The following is an 18296-nucleotide window of genomic DNA, read 5'->3' as shown; positions in this document are numbered from 1 at the left end:
TATAAGTTTGCATTACAATATTCACACTGGTATACCACTTAAGTACAAAGCAATATATTGGGCATGTATTCTAAGTGGTATGGATATTGGGTCATATGCACTTGTGTGAGAGGGAGGGGTTGCCCAATTTGGCAACTGCGTGCTACTTTCTTTGTCCACTAGAGGGTAGACCACTCCACATTATCAACACCCTCTACACAGCATAGTCCACCAGTGAAAATAAGAAATTAAAGTTCCACCAATAAAGAAAATAGTTTTAATGTATCAAGCCACAATTACATACAAGTATTCTGTCATACCATACATCTTGGTTTCATAAACATGACAGTTTGATTTACAGTCAATTTAAATGAGAGCATGTCCTGATGGAGCAGCATGTCTGTAGTGTACCATAGTATTTAGTTTATTTACAGCACAATCAGTTGTGATTAAAACAGTTGAGGCACTAGACAGTGGGATTGGCAGTGCAATTTTCTACATACCCTGGGGTAGAGCTTTGCTTTGATGGTCCACGACAACAGTATTCTCTGGAACCGATGATATGGTGATGGTACTAATACTTTGACATACATTAAATAACATAATGTTTCTGTAAGGTACGGTAGGAATATCAGTTCACACCGAGGGTGACAACAGTCCACTATCTTCCACAAATTTACCAGGTTTTCCCAGAAATCCTAGTTGGAATATTCTGGAAATGTCCGTCTTATGATTTCCCTTCAAATTCCCATCTTTCAACCGGAATTTCTGGAAAACCTGGGAATGATTGGGAAAACGAACAGAATTTTGTAACCCTATTCAGATCACACTCCTGCATTCTTCCTGAACAAGTCACATTGGCACAGTCAGGTACAGTACAGATACAGCACCACGATGTGAAAACAGACATTTTATTACGGTAATTTACAATAAATTTGACGACACATATTTTGGAGGAAACAAAACTACGCATCAGACACCCCTTCCAATCTTCTGTAGGAATGACTTGTTGAGAGGCGGACCAATAGCAGAGGACTGAATACAGATTCACTGGTTAGCGGCGCTTGTTCTGTTGTGTGTTCCACTCAAATGAATCTATGGTTGAAGAGAAAGCTTGTAAATAACACAGCACAGATTCTTAGCCCAGTTCCAGCAATTATTGTGGATTCGTAACCAGGCCAGCTAAGAACAGCTTGGTTCAGCTCGGTTCGACTCAGTAGTGTAAAAAGCCAATATGAGGCTTGTACCTGGTTCGTCTTGGCTCCTCTTGCCCATCAATCCAACAAAGGAGTTAATTTTATGCCCTGAAAGAGAAGACAGCCAATACCATTGACACTGCAATTACAGACAATGAGTGATGCAGTGACTAGTGTGCAGAGCAAAAAGGTGCGAGTTCTTCCAGTAACTGCCAATATTGTTTACATCCTGACCCTAAACTTAACCCTAGCCCTAACCTTAACCCTAGCCCTAACCGTAACCTTAGCAAGCGGTTGCTTATCAACAGATAGTGTGTTGACTCTACGACCATCTGTAGAACATCTATCTGGACTATCCAAATAACGTGTGACCAATCATTTTCATCAGTGATGCAATGAATAGTGTATAACCTAAATGGTGAGAGGAGAGTGTGTAGAATAGTGTAGAATCATATCTACACTCCTCCTACTCTGGCAGATATCTAGTCTTGTGCAAATTGATGGATGGACTCAGTCCCCGTCCCCTTGCCCTAGTGACTGAGAGATATAGAAGCCGCCACCCACACGTTTTGGAAGGAAGGGTAGTGGTTGGAGATTGTTTTTCCTAGGAGGGCGGGATAGGATGCATGTACTGAGGGGACACTTGCGTCACAGACTGACGGATGTCTCTGTCAGACTCTGTCAATCACACTAATGGAATAGAATATAAAGGTGGAGGGAATGGGGGAGACAGGGGAGAAGGGTAGGTGGTGTGGTTATAAAACTCTGCGTGAGACCCCTGGGATACCCTATCTGTCAACATACCCTCTCTGGCAACACATCAGGGGTTTGGGAATCATGATGATCGTAGCGGGGCGACGGCATCCTGTGCCATTTCCATTGGTGGTCTAGTCACGAGTCACTTGAAATTTCCCCTCCGGACGTCATAAGTGCTTGGCCCCTCCATTGTGTGTTATATACTGTGATATATTATAATGTATATATTATATGTATACTGTATATATATAATATCTATACTGTATAATGTATATATTATATTCAACAGTTTGTGTGGAAGGGTGAGATGCTTGGGTCCATCTTTCCATCATCCGCGTAACCAATCTAATTTAATGCCTAAATGTCCTTGGGGCATTGATTGAAGCACTCTCTCTCTCCCCCTTTCTCTGTCTCCCTCTCTCGCTCACCTTTGCTCTCTCCCCATCTCTCTTCTTCCATTCATCTCTCTCCCCTCTCTCTCTCTTCTTCCATTCCTCTCTCTCCCCTCTCTCTCTCTCTTCTTCCATTCCTCTCTCCCCTCTCTCTCTTCTTCCATTCCTCTCTCTCCCCTCTCTCTCTCTTCTTCCATTCCGCTCTCTCCCCTCTTTCTCTCTCTTCTTCCATTCCTCTCTCTCCCCTCTCTCTCTCTTCTTCCATTCCTCTCTCTCCCCTCTCTCTTCTTCCATTCCTCTCTCTCCCCTCTCTCTCCCCTCTCTTCTTCCATTCCTCTCTCTCCCCTCTCTCTCTCTTCTTCCATACCTCTCTCTCCCCTCCCTCTCTCTTCTTCCATTCCTCTCTCTCCCCTCTCTCTTCTTCCATTCCTCTCTCTCCCCTCTCTCTCTCTTCTTCCATACCTCTCTCTCCCTCCCTCTCTCTTATTCCATTCCTCTCTCTCCCCTCCCTCTTTCTACTTCCATTCCTCTCTCCCCTCTCTCTCTCTTCTTCCATTCCTCTCTCTCCCCTCTTTCTCTCTTCTTCCATTCCTCTCTCTCCCCTCTCTCTTTCTTCTTCCATTCCTCTCTCTCCCCTCTCTCTCTTCTTCCATTCCTCTCTCTCCCCTCTCTCTCTCTTCTTCCATTCCTCTCTCTCCCCTCTCTCTCTTCTTCCATTCCTCTCTCTCCCCTCCCTCTCTCTTCTTCCATTCCTCTCTCTCCCCTCTCTCTCTCTTCTTCCATACCTCTCTCTCCCCTCTCTCTCTTCTTCCATTCCTCTCTCTCCCCTCCCTCTCTCTTCTTCCATTCCTCTCTCTCCCCTCTCTCTTTCTTCTTCCATTCCTCTCTCTCCCCTCTCTCTCTTCTTCCATTCCTCTCTCTCCCCCTCCCTCTCTCTTCTTCCATTCCTCTCTCTCCCCTCTCTCTCTTCTTCCATTCCTCTCTCTCCCCTCCCTCTCTCTTCTTCCATTCCTCTCTCTCCCCCCTCTCTCTCTTCTTCCATACCTCTCTCCCCTCGCTCTCTCTTCTTCCATTCCTCTCTCTCCCCTCTCATTCCTCTCTCTCCCCTCCCTCTCTCTTCTTCCATTCCTCTCTCTCCCCTCCCTCTCTCTTCTTCCATACCTCTCTCTCCCCTCCCTCTCTCTTCTTCCATTCCTCTCTCTCCCCTCTCTCTCTTCTTCCATTCCTCTCTCTCCCCTCCCTCTCTCTTCTTCCATTCCTCTCTCTCCCCTCCCTCTCTCTACTTCCATTCCTCTCTCTCCCCTCCCTCTCTCTTCTTCCATTCTTCTCTCTCCCCTCTCTCTCTCTTCTTCCATTCCTCTCTCTTCCCTCTCTATTACTCTCTCATTGCTTCTAATGATGAGTGATGTACAGTCATGCCTGCATTAAGGCTCCTGCCACACATTGGTCTATACCAGATATTCAGTCAATTCAGAACATATTCAGACCCCTTGACTTTTTCCAAATGTTGTTACGTTACAGCCTTATTCTAAAATGTATTGTTTTCCCTCAACAATCTACACACACATTACCCCATAACGACAAAGCGAAAAACAGAAATACCTCATTTACATAATAACACAATAATAACAAAATATCAAATCAAATTGTATTTGTCACATGCGCCGAATACAACAGGTGTAGACCTTACCACGAAATGTTTACTTATAAGCCCTTAACAATGCAGTTCAAGAAATAGAGTTAAGAAAATATTTACTAAACAAACTAAAGTTGAAAAAAAAAATCTGCAAATCAAAAAGTAACACAAGAAAATGACACAACAATAATGAGGCTATATACAGGGGGAACCAGTCCAGCAACATTTTCTAAAGACCCCATGGGAAATATCACATTTACATAAGAATTCAGACCCTTTACCCAGTACTTTGTTAAAGAACCCTTGGCAGTGATTACAGCCTCGAGTCTTTTTGGGTATGACACTACAAGCTTGGCACACCTGTATTTGGGGAGTTTCTCCCATTCTTCTCTGCAGATCCTCTCAAGCTCTGTCAGGTTGGATAGGAAGCGCCGCTGCACAGCTATTTTCAGGTCTCTCCAGAGATGTTAGATCAGGTTCAAGTACGGACTCTGGCTGGGCCACTCAAGGACATTCAGAGACTTGTCCCGAAGCCACTCCTGCGCTGTCTTGGCTATGTGCTTAAGGTGGGTCCTAAATGCCCCTGGAGCAAGTTTTCATCAAGGATCTCGTAGTACTATGCTCCATTCATCTTTCCCTCGATCCCGACTAGTCTCCCAGTCCCAGCCGCTGAAAAACATCACCACAGCATGATGCTAGCACCACCATGCTTCACCGTAGGGATGGTCCCAAGTTTCCTCCAGATGTGATGCTTGGCATTCAGGCCAAAGAGTTCAATCATGGTTTTATCAGACCAGGGAATCTTGTTTTTAGGTACCTTTCGGCAAATTCCAAGCGAGCTGTCATGTGCCTTTTACTGAGGAGTGGCTTCCGTCTGGCCACTCTAACATAAAAGTCTGATTGGTGAAGTGCTGCAGAGATGGTTGTCCTTCTGGAAGGTGCTCCCACCACCATAGAGGAACTCTGGAGCTCTGTCAGAGTGACCATCGGGTTCTTGGTCACCTCCCTGACCAAGGACCTTCTCCCCCGATTACTCAGTTTGGCTAGGCGGCCAGCTCTAGGAAGAGTCTTGGTGGTTCCAAACTTCTTCCAATTGAGAATGATAGAGGCCAATGTGTTCTTGATTTTTGCTCTGACATGCACTGTCAACTGTGGGACATTATATAGACAGGTGTGTGCCTTTCCAAATCATGTCCAACCAATTGAAATTACCACAGGTGGACTCCAATCAAGTTGTGCAAAAAATTAAAAAAATCAGTTTTTGATTTGTCATTATGGGGTATTGTGTGTAGGTTGATGAGGATTATTATTTTTAAATCCATTTTAGAATAAGGCTGTAACTTAACATATTGTGTTAAAAGGGATTAAGTCTGAACACTTTCTAAATGCACTATACAGTATGTATTTATGCTGCACTTGCTGCCTCCTTTCGCTGAGTAGGGGAGTCTTTTAAGAAATACCTAAATGACTGAACAGAGGGGATGTGGGATATCCCTCTCTCTCCCCCACTGGGCACAGATGTCATTTCAAAGGCTAGTTTTGATTTACATTTGGTTGAGTTAACTACAGTGAATTCAGCATGAAAAAAAATATGATATCACCATGTAATTGGATTTAGGTTCAAAGTTATTTGATAAATTTCCTTTCATTGATTACTTTTTCCATGTTGATTCAACAACATCACATCTTTTTACTCAGTGGGGGTCAAGGGGTCTTCAAGGCAGAATTAACACTACCATCCTAGTGAAGAAATGGAGTGGTCTCCAAGGCAGAATTAACACTACCATCCTAGTGAAGAAATGGAGTGGTCTCCAAGGCAGAATTAACACTACCATCCTAGTGAAGAAATGGAGTGGTCTCCAAGGCAGAATTAACACTACCATCCTAGTGAAGAAATGGAGTGGTCTTCAAGGCAGACTTAACACTACCATCCTAGTGAAGAAATGGAGTGGTCTTCAAGGCAAAATTAACACTACCATCCTAGTGAAGAAATGGAGTGGTCTTCAAGGCAGACTTAACACTACCATCCTAGTGAAGAAATGGAGTGGTCTTCAAGGCAGAATTAACACTACCATCCTAGAGAAGAAATGGAGTGGTCTTCAAGGCAGAATTAACACTACCATCCTAGTGAAGAAATGGAGTGGTCTTCAAGGCAGACTTAACACTACCATCCTAGTGAAGAAATGGAGTGGTCTTCAAGGCAGAATTAACACTACCATCCTAGTGAATAAATGGAGTGGTCTTCAAGGCAGAATTAACACTACCATCCTAGTGAAGAAATGGAGTGGTCTTCAAGGCAGAATTAACACTACCATCCTAGTGAAGAAATGGAGTGGTCTTCAAGGCAGAATTAACACTACCATCCTAGTGAAGAAATGGAGTGGTCTTCAAGGCAGAATTAACACTACCATCCTAGTGAAGAAATGGAGTGGTCTTCAAGGCAGAATTAACACTACCATCCTAGTGAAGAAATGGAGTGGTCTTCAAGGCAGACTTAAGACTAGTATCCTAGTGAGGGAATAGAGGTCTTTATTAAGGCAGAATTTAAAGGATGTACCCTAGTGAGGGAATGTTGGGGTTTTCAAGGCATTGAAGACCACCTACTGGCTCCTTAAATCCCTCAAACAACCTGTTAGCTGTGTGGGTTGTGATTTAATTAAAACATCTGACATTTTTTTTTCTCTCTCTCCCTCTCTTTCGTTTGACTTTTACTTACCATTATGCAAAATAAATATAAATTTTTCAACCCATGCATTTTCTTATTTTGCTGCTGGGCAACATTTGGTGTGTGTTCTCCCTCCCACGCATGGTTAGCACGAACCTCTACAACCCACATGGTGAACTACAGGTGAACAGTACTCATGGCGTCAACGTCATCAAACGTCATAACTTGTAACACCTGACCTGATGTGCAAATAATCCCCAACCTTGCCTGACAGGCTACCAGCACCTGCCTAGCCGACACACGTGTGCCTCACATGCTCAGTTATGCACAGTCCTTGTGCCTTTGTAACATGTCAGTAAAACTAATTATAACTTAATAAACCATGGCTTCATATTTCGGTATGCAAGGACAATTATTGGGAAATATTCTCCAATATTAATGAAAAAGATGAATTAATTATGAGTTTGTCACTTACTTTTTCGGGTTATCTGTGCATTCGCTGTTGGAAGAAAAGGGGGAAAAGCATCAATCAATGTAGGCCTACAATAATGTAATTTCCTTTATGAATAGACAAAAAACGTGCGTAAAGATATTGATATACAGTTTGTAATTATGAATTGCAATAATACTGCATATCAATTCATGTGATTCATTTTAATGGCAACAAACGGGAAAGTGTCTTATAGAGACTGAAGAATGGCGACAGGGCGAGGCGCGAGGAGGCACGGTCTTACCGGAGGAGCGTTTCCCCATCAGGCCAAAGAACTGATGAGGCCGCGGTTTCCGCGTCATCCTCCGCAGTATCTCTCTGAACGGGTCAGACGACAGCCACTCGTCCTGCACGAGGGAGGAAATCAAATTAACGGAACATTAGACATAGGGTATAGGAGGAGGGGGAGACAGACTCCTTTATAGCCTACAAGCCTATAGCTCTGCGTAAAATATCGTATTTTTTTTTAGCTCTAGATCTAATCTCGAAGGGCAATCTATATATATCAGTAAAGACACCCCGTGTGAACTTTCATATCCGATCCTATTTTTATCTGACGATGTAGCCTATATTTCTAGAGTCAACATTAGTCTAAAAGCAGGGGCCCAACAGCTGCTAATGACCACGGGCTCATTAAAGTGTCCATCACTTATCCAAGACATCCCAGGTCCTTTGGTTCCTTCCTTATTGAATAATATAACCCACCCGCCTTGTTACAACGCTCTGTGTTTCCTCAGCGGCGAGGCAATGATTACATAGGCCTACCTGCTGAATGTTCCCAATCTGACTGAAGTTTATGAGAAATATGCCCCAAGATCCGCCCAGAGACTTGGCAGTCGCCCAACCCGCAATGTCAAAGGTTGAACGTGCGCTACATGTGAATGAAGCTTCAATCTGGGACTAAAGTAAACTGAGCTAAAAGCTCACAATTTACGCCCAATGAATCATAACAAATCTTTCACCCGACATTATGTTTAATCCCTATACATGCTTCATTACGCATCACCAAACTCTCCGAAACAGGTGAATTAAACTATAACAGACATCAGCATACAAATATTTTATAACATGTGTGATAAAAAAATTGGTTTAAACAATTTTGGTGAACAAAACACAAGGCTGTGCCATTAAATAAACAGTATTTTTTTTGTCCAATAGTTAAGCAATCATACATTTTTGCATGTTCATTTTTTAAATTCGTTTAATAGACGATTCTAACGGAAAAAAAACAATATAATTGTCTTGTTATGTCAAATCATTAAATCATTCCTACCGTAATTTGATCGTTTGTCCAATAATCAAGATCTTCTTTTGGACCAATTTCTTCACAAAAAAATTGGGCAATAGCAATAAAAGCTATCACAAGCGGTAGAAGTAATTTCATGATGCAGCTATCTGTTGCGCGCAACTCTTCCGCCCTAAAACTATTCTTTCTTCGTTTGTTTCTATTTTAAAAAGTAGAAATAGGCTATTACAGCACTTGTAAACTGAGTTTAAATGTTTTTCAACCACTCTCTATGACTTTTGAGAGCTCGATGTTTACACCTGCGGAAATTGGTATCGTCTCCTCTCCATATAAGTGTCTTAAGCGTACGCAAAAATGAAATGTTCCTTCCTTGGTTGAAACCTCCGCTCAGTTCCCTCTCTACTCCAGTCCGCGCGCTCTGCCGCTCTACAGCGCCTACACCTTGGTCCTGTTGGGTCTTTGTGACAACACTGTAGTACTGCACTAGGTTATATAGCAAGGGGTAGAAGTGCGACAGGTATCTTAATTCTCTTTAAATCAAGTACATTTACTTGACATGCACTTCCTCGGAGCTGTGTGATGACTAACATCCGTCGTGGTATTTTGCATATGGTCGATATTACTTTCAAACGTTCCCCTATGACCCTCCTTAGCACTCTGCTTATTGTTCCCGTTGTAATCGGAATGTCCAAGTGAAGCGAATGGAGTAGGAGAGTCTGATGACGCACTGAAGTTCAAGGTTTCTACGTAAGTACTTATGACTGTCCTACGCCAAAGCAACAAAATCATTATAAAACGTAAATTGATTTGCATCTTATATATCAGTGGAAGATGTTTTCAACAAACATTCCATAATCTTCACATTGCAGTTGACAAGTTTGGATTCTAAAAGTCACTTTTCTAAACTTGTAAAAATGAATAGTTGTAAATCGAATAATTAGAATTGCTAAACCATGTCAACAGGAGTCTCATCTTTTTTTCTGATTTCATATATTACTTTAGAAAGTAAACATGTTTAAATAAAATCTTAGATAGGCCTATAGAACTTTATACTTTTTTAACCCCCCTAACAACTCTAAAATCACACAGACAAAGTCCCCCAATCACTTATAGGCTTCTCTCAGAAGAGGATGCTGTGTGCTTTCTTCCTTTCTATCCAGATATAGGCTATTTGACAATGGTTCTGGACACATAGTGCTGTAGGCCTACATGACACTCCCACAGAGCTTTTAAACAAAGTCTAAATCATGGAGGTTGAAAGAAAGAGAAAGAGAGAGAAAGAGAGAGCAAAAACATACAGTGCCTTGCGAAAGTATTCGGCCCCCTTGAACTTTGCGACCTTTTGCCACATTTCAGGCTTCAAACATAATGATATAAAACTGTATTTTTTTGTGAAGAATCAACAACAAGTGGGACATAATCATGAAGTGGAACGACATTGATTGGATATTTCAAACCTTTTTAACAAAGCAAAAACTGAAAAATTGGGCGTGCAAAATTATTCAGCCCCCTTAAGTTAATACTTTGTAGCGCCACCTTTTGCTGCGATTACAGCTGTAAGTCGCTTGGGGTATGTCTCTATCAGTTTTGCACATCGAGAGACTGACATTTTTTCCAATTCCTCCTTGCAAAACAGCTCGAGCTCAGTGAGGTTGGATGGAGAGCATTTGTGAACAGCAGTTTTCAGTTCTTTCCACAGATTCTCGATTGGATTCAGGTCTGCACTTTGACTTGGCCATTCTAACACCTGGATATGTTTATTTTTGAACCATTCCATTGTAGATTTTGCTTTATGTTTTGGATCATTGTCTTGTTGGAAGACAAATCTCCGTTCCAGTCTCAGGTCTTTTGCAGACTCCATCAGGTTTTCTTCCAGAATGGTCCTGTATTTGGCTCCATCCATCTTCCCATCAATTTTAACCATCTTCCCTGTCCCTGCTGAAGAAAAGCAGGCCCAAACCATGATGCTGCCACCACCATGTTTGACAGTGGGGATGTTGTGTTCAGGGTGATGAGCTGTGTTGCTTTTACGCCAAACATAACGTTTTGCATTGTTGCCAAAAAGTTCAATTTTGGTTTCATCTGACCAGAGCACCTTCTGTGTCTCCCAGGTGGCTTGTGGCAAACTTTAAACAACACTTTTTATGGATATCTTTAAGAAATGTCTTTCTTCTTGCCACTCTTCCATAAAGGCCAGATTTGTGCAATATATGACTGATTGTTGTCCTATGGACAGAGTCTCCCACCTCAGCTGTAGATCTCTGCAGTTCATCCAGAGTGATCATGGGCCTCTTGGCTGCATCTCTGATCAGTCTTCTCCTTGTATGAGCTGAAAGTTTAGAGGGACGGCCAGGTCTTTGTAGATTTGCAGTGGTCTGATACTCCTTCCATTTCAATATTATCGCTTGCACAGTGCTCCTTGGGATGTTTAAAGCTTGGGAAATCTTTTTGTATCCAGATCCGGCTTTAAACTTCTTCACAACAGTATCTCGGACCTGCCTGGTGTGTTCCTTGTTCTTCATGATGCTCTCTGCGCTTTTAACGGACCTCTGAGACTATCACAGTGCAGGTGCATTTATACGGAGACTTGATTACACACAGGTGGATTGTATTTATCATCATTAGTCATTTAGGTCAACATTGGATCATTCAGAGATCCTCACTGAACTTCTGGAGAGAGTTTGCTGCACTGAAAGTAAAGGGGCTGTATAATTTTGCACGCCCAATTTTTCAGTTTTTGATTTGTTAAAAAAGTTTGAAATATCCAATAAATGTCGTTCCACTTCATGGTTGTGTCCCACTTGTTGTTGATTCTTCACAAAAAAATACAGTTTTATATCTTTATGTTTGAAGCCTGAAATGTGGCAAAAGGTCGCAAAGTTCAAGGGGGCCGAATACTTTCGCAAGGCACTGTATATAGTCCCTTGACTTTTTCCAAATTTCGTTACGTTACAGCCTTATTCTAAAATTCATTCAATTGTTTTTTTCCCCTCATCAATCTACACACAATACCCCATAATGACAAAGCAAAAACAGGTTTTTAGAAATTTTAACAAAGTATTAAAAATAAAAACTGAAATGTGACATTTACATAAGCATTCAGACCCTTTACTCAGTACTTTGTTGGCAGCGATTACAGCCTCAAGTCTTCATGGGTGTGACTCTACAAGCTTGGCACACCTGTATTTGGGGAGTTTCTCCCATTCTTCTCTATAGATCCTATCAAGCTCTGTCAGGTTGGATGGGGAGCATCGCTGCAGAGCTATTTTCAGGTCTCTCCAGAGATGTTAGATCAGGTTCAAGTCTGGGCTCTGGCTGGGCCACTCAAGGACATTCAGAGACTTGTCCCGAAGCTACTCCTGCATTGTCTTGGCTGTGTGCTTAGGGCCGTTGTCCTGTTGGAAGGTGAACCTTCGCCCCCAGTCTGAGGGACCTGAGTGCTCTGGAGCAGGTTTTCATCAAGGATCTCTCTGTACTTTGCTCCGTTCATCTTTCCCTCAAGCCTGACTAGTCTTCCAGTCCCTGCCACTGAAAACATCCCGACAGCATGATGCTGCCACCACCATTTCTTTACATTTGATATTGATTTATTTCACCTTTATTTAACCAGGTAGGCCAGTTGAGAACAAGTTCTCATTTACAACTGCGACCTGGCCAAGATAAAGCTAAGCAGTTTGACACATACAACAACACAGAGTTACACATAAACAAACATACAATCAATAATACAGTAGAAAAATCTATATACAGCATGTGCAAATGAGGTAGGATAAGAGATGTAAGGCAATAAATAGGCCATGGTGGCAAAGTCATCACAATATAGCAATTAAACACTGGAATGGTAGGATGTGCAGAAGATGAATGTACAAGTTGAGATACTGGGGTGCAAAGGAGCAAAATGAATAAATAAATAAATACAGTATGGGGATGAGGTAGATTGGATGGGCTATTTACAGATGAGCTATGTACAGGTGCAGTGATCTGTGAGCTGCTCTGACAGCTGGTGCTTAAAGCTAGTGAGGGAGGTAAGAGTCTCCAGCTTCAGAGATTTTTGCAGTTTGTTCCAGTCATTGGCAGCAGAGAACTGGAAGTAGAGGCGGCCAAAGGAAGAATTGGCTTTGGAAGTGACCAGTGAGATATACCTGCTGGAGCGCATGCTATACTTCACCATAGGGATGGTGCAAGGTTTCCTCCAGATGTGATGCCTGGCATTTGGGCCAAAGAGTTCAATCTTGGTTTCATCAGACCAGAGAATCTTGTTTCTCATGGTCTGAGAGTCCTTTAGGTGCCTTTTGGCAAACTCCAAGCGGGCTTTCATGTGCCTTTTAGTGAGGAGCCAGGCACCCCAGCATTGCACACTCCTGCCATCATCATTACGCACACCTGCCTTCCCCCGTCACGCATGTCAGCGATGATTGGAGTCACCTGGACTCAATCATTACCTTCCCTATATCTGTCTGGTTCACTGCTCTGTTCCCTGCTTCTGCATTGATTGTCATATGTCCTTGTATACCCGTGTGCTGACGCTGGTCCTGTCTTGTTTTCTGTGTTTCCTGATTATATGTTTGACTCCCCGTACCTGCTTCTCATCCCCGGCGTCGGTCCTTACATGTGGTGTTGATGGTACCCTAAATTCAATTATAAAATATACAGACCACACATTCCAATTGGCTATACTTTTAACATCACCCTCAGCTCTGGCATCGCCCACAATATTTGGAACCAAGAACGGATCATCCCAATCCACAAAAGCAGAGACAAATTTGACCCCAATAAATCCAGCGGGAGATGCATTAACAGCCACCTTGGGATAGTCCTCTGCATTATCATCAACAGCCACCTTGGGATAGTCCTCTGCATTATCATCAACAGCCACCTTGGGATAGTCCTCTGCATTATCATCAACAGCCACCTTGGGCTGGTCCTCTGCATTATCATCAACAGCCACCCTGGGATAGTCCTCTGCATTATCATCAACAGCCACCTTGGGGCAGTCCGCTGCATTATCGTCAACAGCCACCTTGGGATAGTCCTCTGCATTATCATCGACAGCCACCTTGGGATAGTCCCCTGCATTATCATCAACAGCCACCTTGGGATAGTCCTCTGCATTATCATCAACAGCCACCTTGGTAAAGTACTCTGCATTATCATCAACAGCCACCTTGGGATAGTCCTCTGCATTATCATCAACAGCCACATTGGGATAGTCCTCTGCATTATCATCAACGGCCACCCCGGGATAGTCACCTGCATTATCATCAACAGCCACATTGGGACAGTCCTCTGCATTATCATCGACAGCCACCTTGGGATAGTCCCCTGCATTATCATCAACAGCCACCTTGGGATAGTCCTCTGCATTATCATCAACAGCCACCTTGGGACCGCCCTCTGCATTATCATCAACAGCCACCTTGGGGTAGTCCTCTGCATCATCATCAACATCCACCTTGGGATAGTACTCTGCATTATCATCAACAGCAACCTTGGGACAGTCCTCTGCATTATCATTAACAGCCACCTTGGGACAATCCTCTGCATGATCATTAACAGCAACCTTGGGACAGTCCTCTGCATTATCATTAACAGCAACCTTGGGATAATCCCCATGCATTATGATTAACAGCAGACTCACACATTTCCTCAGTGAAAACAATGTAATGACCAAATTTCAGATGGGCTTTTTACCAAATTACCGTACGATAGACCACTTATTCACCCTGCACACCCTAATTGATAAAACAAACAAACCAAAACAAAGGCAAAGTCTTCTCATGCTCTGTTGATTTTCATATGAGGATCTGCTATACAAATTGATGGAAAGAGATGTTGGGGGAAAAACATACAACATTATAAAATCCATGTACACAAACAAGTGTGCAGTTTTTAAAAACATAGCCCATGACAACAAAACTTAGTAAGAAAAAAATATAGGCTTGCCAGTTGCCAGCACCACAAATACAAGTTCCGTCTAGACACCGTTACCCTAGAGCATACAAAAAACTATAAATACCTCGGCCTAAACATCAGCGCCACAGATAACTTCCACAAATCTGTGAATGACCTGAGAGACAAGGCAAGAAGGGCCTGCTACGCCATCAAAAGGAACATAAAATTCGACATAACAATTAGGATCTGGTAAAAAAAATACATGAATCCATTATTGAACCCATTGAACCCTTTATTGAACCCTTTATGGCTGTGAGGTCTGGGCTCCGCTCACCAACCAAGAATTCACAAAATGGGACAAAGACCAAATTGAGACTCTGCATGCAGAATTCTGCAAAAATATTCTTCCTGTACAACGTAAAACACCAAATAATGCATGCAGAGCAGAGTTAGGCCGATATCCGCTAATTATCAAAATCCAGATTCTACAACCACCTAAAAGGAAGCAATTCCCAACCTTCCATAGCAAAGCCATCACATACAGAGAGATGAACCTAGAAAAGAGTCCCGTAAGCAATTTGGTCCAGGGGCTCTATTCACAAACACAAACAGACCCCACAGAGCCCCTGGACTGCTACACAACTAGACCCAACCAAATCATCAGAAAATAAAAAGAGAATTACTTGACACATTGGAAAGAATTAACAAACAAAAAAAGAGCAAACTAGAATGCTATTTGGCCCTAAACAGAGGGTACACAGTGGCAGAATACCTGACCACTGTGATAGACCCAAAATTCAGAGAAGCTTTGACTATGTACAGACTATGTACAGTGAGCAGAGCTTTGCTATTGAGAGAGGCTGCCATAGTCTGTCTTCTCTTGGGAGCCAGGTCTGCCTATGTGCACACTGCCCAAAAAATGAGGTGGAAACTGAGCTGCACTTCCTGACCTCCTGCCAAATGTATGACCAGATTAGAGACACGTATTTCACTCACATTACACAGACTCACAAAGAATTAGATACCAAATCCAATTGTATCTAATGTCCCATATCTATTGGGTGAAATACCACGGTGTGCCATCACAGCAGCAAAATGTGTGACCTGTTGCCACAAGAAAAGGGCAACTAGTGAAGAACAAACACCATTGTAAAATACCACCCATATTTCTGTGTATTTATTTTGTACTTGAACCCTTTGCCTGGAGGTGAATAACCCTGCAAAGTGGAGAGGAGCCAGGTCATTTGTTTTGCAGAAAGTTGTTGGCTGTGAAGAGAGAGATACACCGACAACACAGTGTCCACGCAGCTCAATTAGTGCTTGACAACTCAAGTGCCTTTATCCCAGCAATAATGGACTCCTTTTATTCAATCAATGGCAAAATTCTAATGTTAATAATATAACACGTGAGTTGCAAAGCCTGTCTGTCATTCGCAATAGATGGAATGTCATTGTCATGTACATGTACTGTATCTATAGTCTATGGATTATATAAAAGGTCACCCAGTGACTATTAATCACATAGTGGGATGTGTGCATTTCTAATACATAAACCATGATGTAAATAGTCCTGAGTACATGTACAGACAGAGATACAATGATGACGTTATGTCTGAACTGAAATCCACAGGTTATTCATGTACTTTAGGATCGACCCAGTCAGAATGTGGCCTTTTTACAGAGATCCAACCTATAGGATGTGTTGTAATGACACCTGAATCTACTCCTCTTTTTGACATTTGACCTTTTGCCACGTCACATTGTGCCTGTCGTCAGAGCACATACATATATTATTAAAATGTTCTGTTTATAAATAACAAATATTACATTTATGGATCAGGATTAATAAATCAGCAGTGACTTAAAATTCCCTGCTGCCTGGCAGGTCTGGAGACAAAGTTATGGTGGATCGATTTACGCTGCTGCTAATATTAATGACATTATCCGTGATGCCATGGTATCTGTGGTCACCAAGACGCTTTAGATGGATATTAATCATCTGATTAACAGAGGGAAGAGGAGAGGGAGGAAGGGGAAAGGGCTATTAAATCAGAAGAAGCGGGTATCCTGTAGGATAAAAAAATGGGAGATGGAGACAGAGAGAAAGAGAGTATGAAAGAGAGAAGAAGAGAGGCAGGGGGTAGAGGGGGAGGTGTGGGAGGTAGAGGGAGGTAGGGGGGAGAGGTGGGAGGTGGGAGGTAGAGGGGGAGAGGTGGGAGGTAGAGGGAGGTAGAGGGAGAGAGATGGGAGGTAGAGGGGGGAGGTAGAGGGGGAGAGGTGGGAGGTAGAGGGAGGTAGAGGGAGAGGGAGGGAGGTAGAGGGGGAGGTAGAGGGGGAGAGGTGGGAGGTAGAGGGAGGGAGAGAGGTGGGAGGTAGAGGGAGGGAGAGAGGTGGGAGGTAGAGGGAGGTAGAGGGAGGTAGAGGGAGAGAGGTGGGAGCGGAAGGAGAGAGGTGGGAGGTAGAGGGAGAGAGGTGGGAGGTACAGGGAGGTAGAGGGAGAGAGGTGGGAGGTAGAGGGAGGTGGAGGGAGAGAGGTGGGAGATAGAGGGAGGTGGAGGGAGAGAGGTGGGAGGTAGAGGGAGAGCCGTGGGAGGTAGAGGGAGAGAGGTGGGAGGTAGAGGGAGGTAGAGGGAGACAGGTAAGAGGTGGGAGATAGAGGGAGAGAGGTGGGAGGTAGAGGAAGAGAGGTGGGAGGTGGAGGGAGTATAGACATAGATAGAGGGGGAGGCAGGGGTAGAGGGAGGTAGAGGGAGGTAGAGGGAGAGAGGTGGGAGGTAGAGGGAAAGAGGTGGGAGGTAGAGGGAGGTAGAGGGAGAGAGGTGGGAGGTAGAGGGAGGTGGAGGGAGAGAGGTGGGAGGTAGAGGGAGGTGGAGGGAGAGAGGTGGGAGGTAGAGGGAGAGGGGTGGGAGGTAGAGGGAGGTGGAGGGAGGTAGAGGGAGAGAGGTGGGAGGTGGGAGGTGGAGGGAGGTAGAGGGAGGTAGAGGGAGAGAGAAGGGAGGTGGGAGGTAGAGGGAGGTAGAGGGAGAGAGGTGGGAGGTAGAGGGAGGTAGAGGGAGTATAGACATAGATAGAGGGGGAGGCAGGGTGAAGAGGCAGGGAGAAACAGACAGAGATATGCTTATTATATAGAGAACTGTGGTGATACGATGGCAGGAGGGCAATACGACACGGCATGGCAGGTGACCGGGTGAGGCTCTATGTCACCACCATGTAGATAACAGAATCAGCTTGATCCCCAGCAGGTATCACTCAACATGTCACTATCTCCATCTGATAACAGGACAAGGGATCGAATGGGACTCTGAGATTACAGAATCACAACCCATCATCATCAAGTTGACTACCATGTCAGAAAACCTGGTGGAAAAAAACATTTCATATTTCTGTGTTTGGGCTTTAACTTGAACAAAATCATGTTTTCTTGCTTTTTTTTTTTTCATTCTACCTCTCTTTCTCGCTCTTTCTTTTTTCCTCTCCCTCTCCCTCCTTTCAGAAACAGAGTCTCTCCCACAACAATGAATCATAAAATATACAGTGCCTTGCGAAAGTATTCGGCCCCCTTGAACTTTGCGACCTTTTGCCACATTTCAGGCTTCAAACATAAAGATATAAAACTGTATTTTTTTGTGAAGAATCAACAACAAGTGGGACACAATCATGAAGTGGAACGATATTTATTGGATATTTCAAACTTTTTTAACAAATCAATAACTGAAAAATTGGGCGTGCTAAATTATTCAGCCCCCTTAAGTTAATACTTTGTAGCGCCACCTTTTGCTGCGATTACAGCTGTAAGTCGCTTGGGGTATGTCTCTATCAGTTTTGCACATCGAGAGACTGAAATGTTTTCCCATTCCTCCTTGCAAAACAGCTCGAGCTCAGTGAGGTTGGATGGAGAGCATTTGTGAACAGCAGTTTTCAGTTCTTTCCACAGATTCTCGATTGGATTCAGGTCTGGACATTGACTTGGCTATTCTAACACCTGGATATGTTTATTTTTGAACCATTCCATTGTAGATTTTGCTTTATGTTTTGGATCATTGT

General features: G+C 43.4%; 1 protein-coding gene across 1 annotated transcript; it reads right to left on the bottom strand.

Annotated features, from left to right (window-relative positions):
• Positions 1-242: 242 nt before the first annotated feature.
• Positions 243-9064, bottom strand: LOC109908489 (protachykinin-like). Its single transcript, XM_020507143.2, has 5 exons — positions 8388-9064; positions 7359-7461; positions 7100-7123; positions 1227-1283; positions 243-1074 (listed from the first exon to the last, which is right to left on the bottom strand). Exons 1-5 carry the CDS (start codon positions 8496-8498, stop codon positions 1034-1036), a joined length of 336 nt encoding a protein of 111 aa, XP_020362732.1. The 5' UTR covers positions 8499-9064; the 3' UTR covers positions 243-1033.
• Positions 9065-18296: the final 9232 nt, after the last annotated feature.

The sequence above is a fragment of the Oncorhynchus kisutch genome, linkage group LG17 (genome assembly GCF_002021735.2).
Source record: "Oncorhynchus kisutch isolate 150728-3 linkage group LG17, Okis_V2, whole genome shotgun sequence".
Classification (NCBI taxonomy): Eukaryota; Metazoa; Chordata; class Actinopteri; order Salmoniformes; family Salmonidae; genus Oncorhynchus; species Oncorhynchus kisutch.
The sequence above is the reverse complement of the archived record's forward strand: the minus strand, read 5'-3'. Positions and strand labels throughout refer to the sequence as shown.

Excerpts from the sequence above, each read along its gene's own strand:
- LOC109908489 (XM_020507143.2), bottom strand. The coding sequence starts at position 8,498 with ATGAAATTACTTCTACCGCTTGTGATAGCTTTTATTGCTATTGCCCAA. Across the intron at positions 7,462-8,387 it reads GGACAAACGATCAAATTACG|GACGAGTGGCTGTCGTCTGA; the intron begins GTAGGAATGATT and ends TCCCTCGTGCAG. Across the intron at positions 1,284-7,099 it reads TGCACAGATAACCCGAAAAA|GGCATAAAATTAACTCCTTT; the intron begins GTAAGTGACAAA and ends CTTCTCTTTCAG.